We start from the raw sequence: 12,372 nt of genomic DNA, 5'->3' as shown, positions 1-12,372 counted from the left end.
TATAAAAACCCCAAACAACTCAACCGTGTAATTCAAGTGTTTTTCTCCTTTTTTTAACATAGGTTTTGCTTTTTCTTAATTTTTGGATTCTTCATTCAGGAATGCGACAAAAAACTAAAACATGGAGTGAGAAAAACTAAATTGGGGGTGAAATGCTCCTCTGAACAAGAAGCGAACATAGAACAAGCACTTCTTAGCATACCAAATAAAAGCAAAAACGCAACAAGCAGGTAAACACGTGGAGAGAGAGATGAGGGTGGCAGTGATGGTGGTCCCTTATTGTCTCGGCGTGTTGGCGCCCACAGAGCCACCGCATCCTTCACCCACTACGCTCACCCGATACTAGTGGTGTTTTTATGTGTGTGTGTGTGTGTGTGTGTGTGTGTGTGTGTGTGTGTGTGTGTGTGTGTATTAGTGGGGGTGGGCGATATGGTGATAAATATCGTTGAGACGATACAATGTCTCCACGATATTCCTTTTCAGAGATATAGTACATATCGTGATACAATGAGGGAGAGCCCTATAATAAAAATCACACCCGTGTGAACTGAGCGGTGGTGTGTGTGTGTGTGTGTGTGTGTGTGTGTGTGTGTGTGTGTGTGTGTCTGGCCTGAACAACAGCGCCCCTCCCTTAACATGTGTGGTCAGAAAAGGTACTGCAGGCTCTGCAGGCTACATACAGACACGCACACACACACGCACGCATACACACACGGCCACGTATAGGAGACGGTGTAACCACCGCTCAAAAATCCTGTTGAATTGTTTATACAGAGATTCATTGCAGAATCCATTTAAACCTGCATTTTGATCAAAATCTGTATTTCTCAAACTTTAAAATGCCAAGGTCTCCCCTTAACTCTGACAGTATACAAATGAAACCAAATGAGGGTCCATTTGGTTTCATTTGTATCCTGTCAGAGTTACAGACTTGTAAGGGTCAAATTTAGACCTCCCAAAAGGAATGCACTTTGGACCCCACTTTGAGGACCAATGGTGAAAATGATGTGTTACTCTTTTTTCCTTTCGTTTTTTTACCATGTAGGTGGTTGTACTGTTAAGTAACTTGAAAAAGAACTAACTTAAAACCAACATGAAAAATATTGTGATAGTAATATTTTTCCATATCGCCCACCCATGTGTTTTCTATTAGGTTGTTTTCTCTCCTGTCATCTGAAGCTACAAATGAATGACAAAAATGTCTGTGTCTCTCTCTCTCTCTCTTTCACTCTCTCTCTCTCTCTCTCTCTCTCTCTCTCTCTCTCTCTAGTTTGACCAACACCACAAGGAGAATCTCAGCAGCTCTGAGGGTGCATAGGAACGGTGAACCAGAGAACGAGGTACACACCAGGGCTTGACATTAACCTCTCTCTCACTACTGTGTGTGTGTGTGTGTGTGTGTGTGTGTGTGTGTGTGTGTGTGTGTGTGTGTGTGTGTGTGTGTGTGTGTGTGTGTGTGTGTGTGTGTGTGTGTGTGTGTGTGTGTGCGCGCGCGTCTCTCTGTCTCCCTCAGGCCTCGAAGCGCCTGGGGCAGATGACGGGAGCGACCAGCGTCATCATGTAGACGAACAGGCACACCCAGCACGACACCATCTTGATCCAGAACACCGACCAGCTCCCGTCCAGGAGGTTCTCGATCTTGTGGGTGTCGTAGCTGGACGGAAAGCACAGAACAAAGAGCTTTTTGCATAAAAAAAATAAAATAAACACAAATAAACATTTGTAAAGAGTCTACATCAGCTCGTAAACAGCCCAGCGTCACCAGTAACTTTTATTGATAATGAGCACCTTATCGATCCTGCTTATTGAGCCGGGCTTTTATCGAGCCCACTGTTGAGCATTTTATGATAATTTGTGGAAAGATATGAAACGACAAATTCGGAAACGGAACTTGTATATATTTTTTATTGCCCAGTTGTTGTGACTGTGAGTTTGTGAGTTTGTCTGACGCTGTGTTTGTAGCCCTGATTCTTTGTACAAGCGTACTCACTGGACCCAGTTGGTGACGGTCATCATGTTAAAAGTGTTAATGGTACAGTCTACTCACTGGACCCAGTTGGTGACGGTCATCATGTTAAAAGTGTTAATGGTACAGTCTACTCACTGGAACCAGTTGGTGACGGTCATCATGTTAAAGTGTTAATGGTACAGTCTACTCACTGGAACCAGTTGGTGACGGTCATCATGTTAAAGTGTTAATGGTACAGTCTACTCACTGGAACCAGTTGGTGACGGTCATCATGTTAAAGTGTTAATGGTACTGTCTACTCACTGGAACCAGTTGGTGACGGTCATCATGTTAAAGTGTTAATGGTACTGTCTACTCACTGGAACCAGTTGGTGACGGTCATCATGACGTAGAGCGAGCCCAGGCCGAAGACGAAGTGGAAGTAGGAGTAGCTGTAGACGGTGGCCTCTGTCTCGTCGTACGACACGTCCTGCCCCGTGTGCTCCGTCTTCTCCTCGTCGTAGTCATCTGCTGCACACATTACATTCACATTATTGTACTGTACCCCTCATAACTAGTCATCTGCTGCACACACGTACAATTAGGGTTGTCACAATTATTACATAATCGTCTAATCGTGATTATTTGACATAATCGTGATTATTTTTCATAATCGTCATAATCGCTTCCATGTCAAAAATAGTGGAAATAGCAGATCTACAAGCATCGCGACGCGTTGTGAGCTTGTAGATCGGCTATTTCCACTATCAATGTGATCAATGTTCAAGTATAAAGTTGTCAAATATGTCAGTAATTGCTTTGTATATTTAGCTTATGTGTCATATCTACCATGTGTAATTCAAAACCTAAAAGCCAAACGGAAATGTAATTGTCAACGACAAAAACACAATTAAATCGTTAATCGCAATTATTTGAGAGAAAATTAATCGTCATGTAAAATGTCATAATCGTGACAGCCCTACGTACAATTTACAATTCAGGCATTTAGCATTGACCATAACACTAAAACACACATTCCCATGTCCTAGTTCTTCTCACATACCCCCTCCCTGTCAGGGTTCCCACACATCTTTACCAAAGAATTTCAAAAACTTTTCCAAAACCTTTCCAGAATGTTTAAGCCAATTTCCAGGACTATATAACAATAATTCAGCGCGATAACGAGTCACTTACTCCTATGTGCAAAGCCCAAAGACAGGCAGTGTAGCAAAAATAAAGCGTGCACGCTGCGAACGGGCCGTGGCGTGCGTGCGTATCGTCCACGATGGACACGCACGTGCCCATGTCAAAAGGTTAGAAAATCGCGGCAAGGAACCCTCAAAGTAAATGAGTTAACAAAATCAATCACCAAAAACAATGCATATTTTTTCCAGGACCTTCCAGGACCCTTGATCAATTCCAAAACGTTTCCAGTACTGGAAAAATATTTTTCTAATTTCAAAATATTTCCAGGAATTTCATGACCGTGGGACCCCTGCCCTGTAGTACCCCCACGTACCCCCATTTGAGAAACACTGATCTACAGCATCCAGTAACCACTATACAAGAGCTTTTGGGAAACGGTAAACTAGAAGCATTGCACATTTGTTTTTTAGGTTTTTAGAACTTTATGATTTATGATTTATGATTATATTGTGTTTTTTCTAGATAGATATTCATTTGCATTTGTTATATTGCTGTTGATGTACTGACATATTATCTTGTTTATTATTGTGATGTTTTATCTGCTTATTGTAAGTCACTTTGGATTAAAAGCGTCTGCTAAATGCCTAAACTGTAAACTGTAGAAGACTGCAGTGTGTTGTTCCTCCACTAGGTGTCAGTGTGGGCATTCCTAATATCTGCCAGTGGCATGTTGTTAACCTGGCTGGCCCTTATCTTCCTAGTAACAGTGACATCATGGGTGTTTGCTGACCAATCAATGCTTGCTCTGCGAGTCTGAACAGCACTGATGTGTGAAAAAATACCTATTCCATATTTATATTCCATATTCACTAACTGTGTAGTGAATGCTTCTTACAGAATGTGTGTGTGTTCAAATACAACATTTTATGGAAGATGCTTCTGAACATATTGCTAGTTAGAATCTTACATCCCATTGGGGAAATATCCGTTTCCATCAGAACTGACTGAAAATAACGTTATACTTGACGTTTTAACCACTTGAACCCCAGCATGCCTATTCTGGGGGGAAGGTTCACCAAAAATAGCAGATCTACAAGCTCACAACGCGTCACGTTGTGACGTGTTGTGAGCTTGTAGATCAGCTATTTTTGGTGAAGAGAGTTGTCGTAGATGGAAAAATAACTCATCAAGTACAGTGAAGTGATATTGATGAATTCCAAATATTATCAAATTATCTTGCTGGACTGGCATGAAGGCACCCCAGGATGCCCCGTCACCCACTTTGAAAACCCCTGCCATAGAAAACAGTCTGTTTTGACCAAACACGTGATATGAGATAAATGCGTTTTTCTGCAGCCAGGGTGAAAACAATTCAACGGCCGAACGGAGAAAATGTTCGTGAAAACCTTTGAATACGTATATTTTTTCTTAGCCAACATGTTTGTTCCTGGAACTAAACATGTTGAGATGGGGGTCTAACGGCTCAAATTCCAAGTCAAAAGGTCAAGGGTCTCACCTGTGTCATTGCTGCCGAAGCAGAAGCAGCAGCGTGCTCTCTGTGAGGGGAGAGAGTCAACAATGTTTAAAACATGCGCGCGCACACACACACACACACACACACACACACACACACACACACACACACACACACACACACACACACACACACACACACACACACACACACACACACACACACACACACACACACACACACACACACACACACACACACACACACACACACACACACACACACACACACCCCCCTTCACTAAAAATGGACTTGTGGCTCTTGGTTTCACTTTTTCTGTGACGCTCCAAGCAGCTTTGTGCTGCGTGCAAAATATGGACTTCCCATACTTTATCATATGATAATGTAAGGTTTCTTGAGTGTGCTGGTGGGTATAAATACCATGTACCCAGTTCAGTTTAAACCTGTGAAAAGAAATGTGTCTTGTGACACACCAGACCTTACAGGGCAAAAGAGAAAGCTTTTTTTTTTTTTTATTCCGGACAAGTGCCTTTTGTGCCCGGACAAGTGAATAGGAAATGTATTTGTCCAAAGGGACAAGTGCCTCAAAAGGTTAATGTCGAGCCTGGTGTGTACCTCGTTCTCCGGTTCACCGTTCCTATGCACCCTCAGAGCTGCTGAGATTCTCCTGGTGGTGTTGGTCAAACTAGAGAGAGAGAGAGAGAGAGAGAGAGAGAGAGAGAGAAGGGGAGAGAGAGAGAGAGAGAGAGAGAGAGAGAGAGAGAGAGAGAGAGAGAGAGAGAGAGAGAGAGAAAGAATGAAAGAGAGAGAGACAGACACACATTTTTGTCATTCATTTGTAGCTTCAGATGACAGGAGAGAAAACAACCTAATAGAAAACACATGGAGACACACAGCAAGTCCCATCACAACCAATCACATGCAGCATTTCTTTCTTTTTTTTTGTCAAGTGGCAGCCAATCGGAGGAATGTGTGGTGTTACTATGAGACAAGAGAGTAGATTAAAATGTGAAAATACAGTCAGTGTGTATGTGTGTGTGTGTGTGTGTGTGTGTGTGTGTGTGTGTGTGTGTGTGTGTGTGTGTGTGTGTGTGTGTGTGTGTGTGTGTGTGTCCCATAACTACTGGGAGAAATACAACAATGTGCGAACACAGCAGCAAGATTTGTGAACTGTTGCGATAAAAGAAGGCTAGAGAATGGAATACAACCACCCTAAGGACTACAAACCATTGAATGGCATCTAGACCTACTGCACATACAGTACAGTATAAACAGAGCTGCTACCTTTAAACACGTTTTAAATTTGAGGCTTTTTTCTTTTATTTGTATACTATTGAAATCGTATTGAGAAAAAATAAATGCTGACATTTGTTCCAAAAAGCTTCATACCCTGTATATACTGAACATAAAGACAACATCTAACTATAGCTCTGTTTACACAATGCTGTACCCCCTCCAACTGTATATATGTTCTGTTTACACAATGCTGAACCTCCAACTGTATATATGGTCCCCATTTTCACCTGTTTTTATTATGTTTTGAGACTTGCTTTGGCGATGTAAACGTGTGTTTTCTCATGCCAATAAAGCTCCTTTGAATTGAATTGTGTGTCTCACCAGGAGTGTGTGTGAGTGTGTGTGTGTGTGTGTGTGTGTGTGTGTGTGTGTGTGTGTGTGTGTGTGTGTCTGTCTCACCAGGAGTAGAGGATACAGCTGAACAGGATGGCGGTCCCGAAGCCCACCACAATGTTCTTGTCGCTGTCCGAGCCGGCGTTTATCGGGAACGAACACACCGTCATGTTGGTCCCGGCCACGTTAATCACTGCACGCACACACACACACACACACACACGCACACAATTTGTTTATCGCTATAATAAAGCAGTGGTTCTGAACCTTTTCAGTATAATCATATTTTAACTGGGGACCCCTCTGACGAGCACTAAGAGTTGAGGCATTACATTTTGTACAACAGGGCTCTATTGTTAACATGGTTCTATCACAACGCCTCGCATTGCGAGGCGTTGTGAGCATGTAGATCTGCTATTTTCACAATTTCTCAGTGGCTTCTGAGGGCCACTGTAATAGAGCAGGTAAAACACAGATAATCCCCCAACGGGCACAAGGTAAACAACAACAGGCTGGAGAAGTGACTGACCTTCCTTGGGTTTGCTGGAGAAGGCTGAGAACGTCAGGTACATCACATAGCAACTGATCACTCCTGGCTGCAACAGACCGGAGGTGGGCTGGACTGCAGGCACGCACACGCACACACACACACACACACACACACACACACACGGTTAATGAGGAAGATGTGTAGGCACTACGCATGTATATGAAAGTGTAAATCACAAGCGCTGCGAGGCATTGTGAGCTTGTAGATCGACTATTTTCGGCAAAGAGTTTTGGTGTAGAGGGGAAAAAGAGCAGACTAAGTACAAAGTGAACTGGTTAATTATCTGAAAACACAAATTGACAAGAATCCAAAATACACTGATGATTGTGTTGTCAAACAATGAAACTATAATGGAATCTATTAACAGGTTCTGGAGGTCCCTGCTTCATCTCTCTCTCAACTAAGGGGTCCTTGGCCTGAAAACGTTGAAGACCCCTGTCCTAAATTGTAAACTCTGTGTGTGTGTGTGTGTGTGTGTGTGTGTGTGTGTGTGTGTGTGTGTGTGTGTGTGTGTGTGTGTGTGTGTGTGTGTGTGTCTCCACGCGTGCGTGGGTGTGTGTTAGGGGTGGGCAATATGGAAAAATACAATATCACAATATTTTCCCAAGCTTTATCACGAAACACAATTTTATCACAATTCTTTTTCATGCTGGTTTTTATGGTTATTTTTCAAGGTACTTGACAAAAACTAGACTCTCTGGGTTCCTTTTGGGAGGTCTAAATTGAACTTTAAAAGTATGCAACTCTGACAGTATACAAATGAAACTAAATGGACCCTTACGGGTCCATTTAGTTTCATTTGTAAACTGTCAGAGTAAAGTGGAGACCTTGACATTTTAAAGTTTGAGAACTACTGATTTAGACCAAAATGCAAGTTTAAATTGAATTCTGCAATGAATCTCTGCATTAACGATTAAACAGGATGTTTTATAAGGCTCCCTCGTTGTATCACGATATATACGATACCTCTGAATAGGGCTGTCACGATATGACATTTTACATGACGATTAATTGTCACTCAAATAATTGCCGATTAACGATTGAATTGTGTATTTGTAGTTGATAATTACATTTCTGTTTGGCTTTTAGGCTTTGAAGTTGCATATGGTAGATATGACACGTAACCTAAATATACAAATGCATTACTGACATATTTGACAACTTACTACTTAAAAAATAACATTGATAGTGGAAATAGCCGATCTACAAGCTCACAACGCGTCGCGATGCGACGCGTTGTGAGCTTGTAGATCTGCTATTTCCACTATCAATGTTATTTTTCAACATTCACGATTATGACGATTATGACAAAATAATTTGCGATAATGTCAAATAATCACGATTAGACGATTATGTAATAATTGTGACAGCCCTACCTCTGAAAATGCATATTGTGGAGACATTGTATCGTCTCGACGATAGTTATCACCATATCGCCCACCCCTAGTGTATGTGTGTGTTTGTGTGTGTCCTTACCAGGGGCATAGTTCTGCCGACTTAAAATGACTCCAATACGGAACTAAAACTTCCTATGATTGGTCGCTAGTTGCGCCGTTTTCCCCCCCAGCCGATCGCAAAAAGAATTGCCCTCCATTGGATCCCATTCATTTTCCCCTTTCGTTTTCTAACCTTAATTAACATTTTCATGAATACTGTATGGTTCCTATCGCTAGTTAAAAAATGCCTTTTAATCACCATCATATTCGTTTTGTCGAAATGTGGTCCAATGTATTTTAAAATAAATGATAAAGTTGCGGGGGGGCGTGGCCAACTAAACTGATACCAGCCGGCTGTGTTCTTCTTCGTGTGCTGTATTTCGGGAGGCTCCGACCACATTCTCCCATGTATCCCTGCGTTGCACGTGACCGTTGGCAGCCAATAGCATCTCTGATGCTTTTACAATTCTATGATGGCGACACCCATTCCAAGGGGTAGAAAGGGCCATTTGCGCTGCATAGAAACCAATGGCTTCGCTTCGTCCATATTTTTCTACAGTCTATGGTCCTTACGTTTCTGGATGAAGGGAGCGATGGCGAGCAGCGACACCACCAGACAGAGGCTGGCGTTGATGCCCAGGAAGGCCTTGTTGAGGAAGCAGGCCTCGGGGTGGGTGTAGAACACCGCCAGGAACACCACGGCGCCCACCGCCGCCGTGTAGAGGAGCAGGGTCACCAGGGCCAGAGCGCCGTACCACAGCCTGTTGTACTTCACACCAGAACTCCTGAACACACACACACACGCACACAGAGAGAGGTAGTCTTCAGCAGTAGTGCTTTGGGGGCCGGACGCGACCGGACGCCGTGTGGCCGGAAATATTTCCCCACATGCACGCGCACGGACGGCACCGAACGGTGCACGACCGTGTAAACGCGTGCATACCCCCCCGCGAGAGCCGCGACAACCCCCCACCCCGTGAATCCGCGATAACTACAAGCAATACTTTAATCAGTGGCTACTACTATGCATAACAGGTTTCTAGTGGTGAATGTGTGAGCGTCCTCAAGCCTCTATTCATATGGATATATAGCCTACTTAGGTTTCCAGCTGTGACTGCATGTGCATGTGTCGATGTGTGTGTGTCCTCATCCATTACTGTGGTATTTAGAGTGTTTGAGAGTCGTTCAAGGCAAACTTTGTTTCTCTATCCTACTGCAGCGCTGTATTTTCTAAATGAATTTAAAGAAAGTAGAACATAACATCTTAAGTAACAATGCAAATGTAATTAAGACTAGAAAACTATTGTTTTCCCACCATTAGATCTGCTGACATCCTTTCTATCTAAATAGCCTCTAGAGGCGCGTGCACGCGCGTGCACGTGACGTCAATAAATGACCGTCCGCCCGGGAAAAAAAATCCCAAAGCACCACTGGTCTTCAGTGATGTTACTAGGTTTTCAATGTAATGGGTCCCGGGACCCACAGGTGGTCATTCAAATGGGTCCCAGAAAATAGTCCTCAATACAATGTTTTCGAGCGCTGTGAGCTTGTAGATCGGCTATTTTCAGAAATGTTTGCCTATTTCTTATATTTATTTTACAATTTGGCTAATGTTTGAACTTAGATCTACTAAAACTACTAAAACATGTGCCCCTAATGAATTCGGCCGCGCAAAATGGCGTCGGACGTCGGTGGAATCAAAACATTGACGTTTCTATCGCCTGTTTAAGACTTTCTGCGTGGATTTTATTTGTGTTAACGTAGGGTAAAGTAGGATGCTTTCACCCATGAACAATGGTGGTGTCTGTGGAATTTTAAAATGTTTTTCTTTTACCGCGACCCGGTAAATTATTTTAACATGGACTCCAATGGAGTAATGACATCACTGTAGTCTGATTAGTCTAGAACAGGGGTTTTCAAAGTGGGTGACGGGGCACCCTGGGGTGCCGCGACGGCAGTCCAGGGGTGCCCGCGAGATCATTTGATAATTTATTTGGACACTTGAAAAAACTACTTAGTATCATTTTAAACTTTTAAACTAACCAAAAGGGCTATTATCTCAACGTTTTCCTAATCACTAAAATATCATTACTGTCAGGCAGAAACCTCTGTCGCACAAAACTAGTGAAAACAGCCGATCTACAAGCACGTGCTTGTAGATCTGCTGTTTTCACTAGTTTAGTACATTTTATAGATGATAAATACAAAACGAACGGTTTTGGACATACAAGGTTTCCACCCGACAACGACGATATGCTATAAATATAAGGTGCTGGGATTGAAAATTATAATGTAGGAGTGCCTCGGATTAAAACAATATTTATGGGGTGCCCTGAGACAAAAAAAGTTTGGGAACCCCTGGTCTAGAACTACAACTGGTTCAAAACGCCGCTGCCAGGCTCCGGACTAGCACCCGTAGGTGGGATCACATCACCCTAGGGCTGTCACGATTGTGTAATCTTACATGACCATTAATTATCAGTCAAATAATTGCTATTAGACGATTTCATTGTGTTTTTTGTCGTTGACGACTACATTTCTGTTTGGCTTGTAGGCTTTGAAGTTGCACATGGCAGATATGACACATATTTGACAACTTTGATATAACGGGTACACATTATTGTGTATCATTATTTTATGCTTTAACTATTGAAAAATAGCAGATATACAAGCTCACAGCGCGGCACCGAGTGCCGTGCTGCTTGTAGATCTGCTATTTTTGAAAAATGAAAAATTAGAATTTTGACCTGATTCTATAAGTGTCTTTTGAATCCTTCTAAGATTTTTTGAAAAACCCTATGTTTCCATGTCAGCAACCTGGCTAGCCATCGTCAAAGAAAAGGTCCTTTTCACTTAACTGGAGCTCAGTTAGTCTGTTCTTGAGAGACAACTATGTCAGTGGTTCTCAAACCTTTTCATGTGAAGGACCCCCAAAATTATATGTATTTGGCCACGGACCCGCATCTCAAAACATTTAGTTCCAGGGACCACCCTGAAGCAAAATTTGAGTTACAAACGTTCGCTTTGAAAATACACATATTCAAAGATTTGCACACATTTTCACGACTTTTTCAAAAATAGCAGATCTACAAGCTCGCAGCGCGGCACTCGGTGCCGCGCTGTGAGCTTGTATATCTGCTATTTTTCACTGGTTAAAGCATTCAATAATTCTAAGCCTAAATGGGTTAATTTTTATCAGATACTCCCCATCCAGGGCCCCTTCCTATACAAACCCATTGTAACTTCAAACACCATTCTAATCATGATAGATTCATTAATGTAAATATGCAGTCATAGAGGAGATGTTTCTCTCACCAGTTATGGTTCCACCTGTGAGCGAACTCCACCAGCAACAGGAGCTGGATGAGCAGGAATAGAGCGCCGCCCACGGCGCCCACGTAGCGCCACACTGTGGACGGATGACAGAAGGACACGCAGACAGATGGAGACATCAGTAGTAGTAGGCTACACACACAAGACACATACTTGCTTCATTGAAAGCTCATTACAAATACACTTTCTGCAAAAAGGGTCTGCAGACATCGATTATTTTCTTAGCGATTATTCTATTGATTCGTTTTTCTAAATGTATATAAATTAAACTATACAACGTATCTCTTAGCAAAATGCACTACTGTGTGTCCTGATGAAGCCACTAGATTTAAGTGTGTGCCGCCAAAACGCTGGGAGGAGTAGCACGGCAAAATAAAGTTTATCTAGAGCAGGGTTGGGGTTCCCAAACTTTTTTGTCTCAGGGCACCCCATAAATATTTTCATGTACCCCTACATTATAATTTTCACTCCCAGCACCTTATATTTATAGCATATCGTCGTTGTCGGGTGGGAACCTTGTATGTCCAAAACCGTTCATTTTGTATTTATCATCTATAAAATGCACTAAACTAGTGAAAACAGCAGATCTACAAGCGCTTGTAGATCAGCTGTTTTCGACAGTCTTGTTTTGCGACAGTCTTGTATGATGAAGCAGGGCTTCATCATACAAGACGTACACAGACGTATACAAGACGTACACATTTGAAACTTGGAGATGTGAGGTTTCTGCCCGACAGTGACAATATTTTAGTGATGATGTTGCGAGGAAAACGTTGAGATAATAGCTATTTTGGTTAGAACTGACTGAAAATAACTTTGTACTTCAAGTTTAAAA

General features: G+C 42.4%; 1 protein-coding gene across 2 annotated transcripts in view; it reads right to left on the bottom strand.

The window, feature by feature from the left end:
• Positions 1 to 1,492: 1,492 nt before the first annotated feature.
• Positions 1,493 to 12,372, bottom strand: part of serinc5 (serine incorporator 5) — a 50,999-nt gene continuing 40,119 nt past the window's right edge. Inside the window, exons 5-12 of one of the 2 annotated variants that reach the window (XM_080739612.1) lie at positions 11,520 to 11,613; positions 8,778 to 8,989; positions 6,748 to 6,840; positions 6,285 to 6,411; positions 5,205 to 5,274; positions 4,611 to 4,650; positions 2,329 to 2,479; positions 1,493 to 1,654 (exon numbers count right to left, since the gene is read on the bottom strand). In XM_080739612.1, coding sequence (XP_080595738.1) covers positions 1,510 to 1,654; positions 2,329 to 2,479; positions 4,611 to 4,650; positions 5,205 to 5,274; positions 6,285 to 6,411; positions 6,748 to 6,840; positions 8,778 to 8,989; positions 11,520 to 11,613 — 932 coding nt within the window. In that variant the 3' untranslated portion in view covers positions 1,493 to 1,509. The remainder of the gene's footprint in view (positions 1,655 to 2,328; positions 2,480 to 4,610; positions 4,651 to 5,204; positions 5,275 to 6,284; positions 6,412 to 6,747; positions 6,841 to 8,777; positions 8,990 to 11,519; positions 11,614 to 12,372) is intronic. The other variant, XM_080739613.1, reaches the window with a different exon arrangement.

This window comes from Nannobrachium achirus (assembly GCF_963921795.1).
Source record: "Nannobrachium achirus genome assembly, chromosome: 12".
Lineage (NCBI taxonomy): Eukaryota > Metazoa > Chordata > Actinopteri > Myctophiformes > Myctophidae > Nannobrachium > Nannobrachium achirus.
Note: the sequence above shows the minus strand (reverse complement) of the source record. Positions and strands in the feature narration are given on the sequence as shown.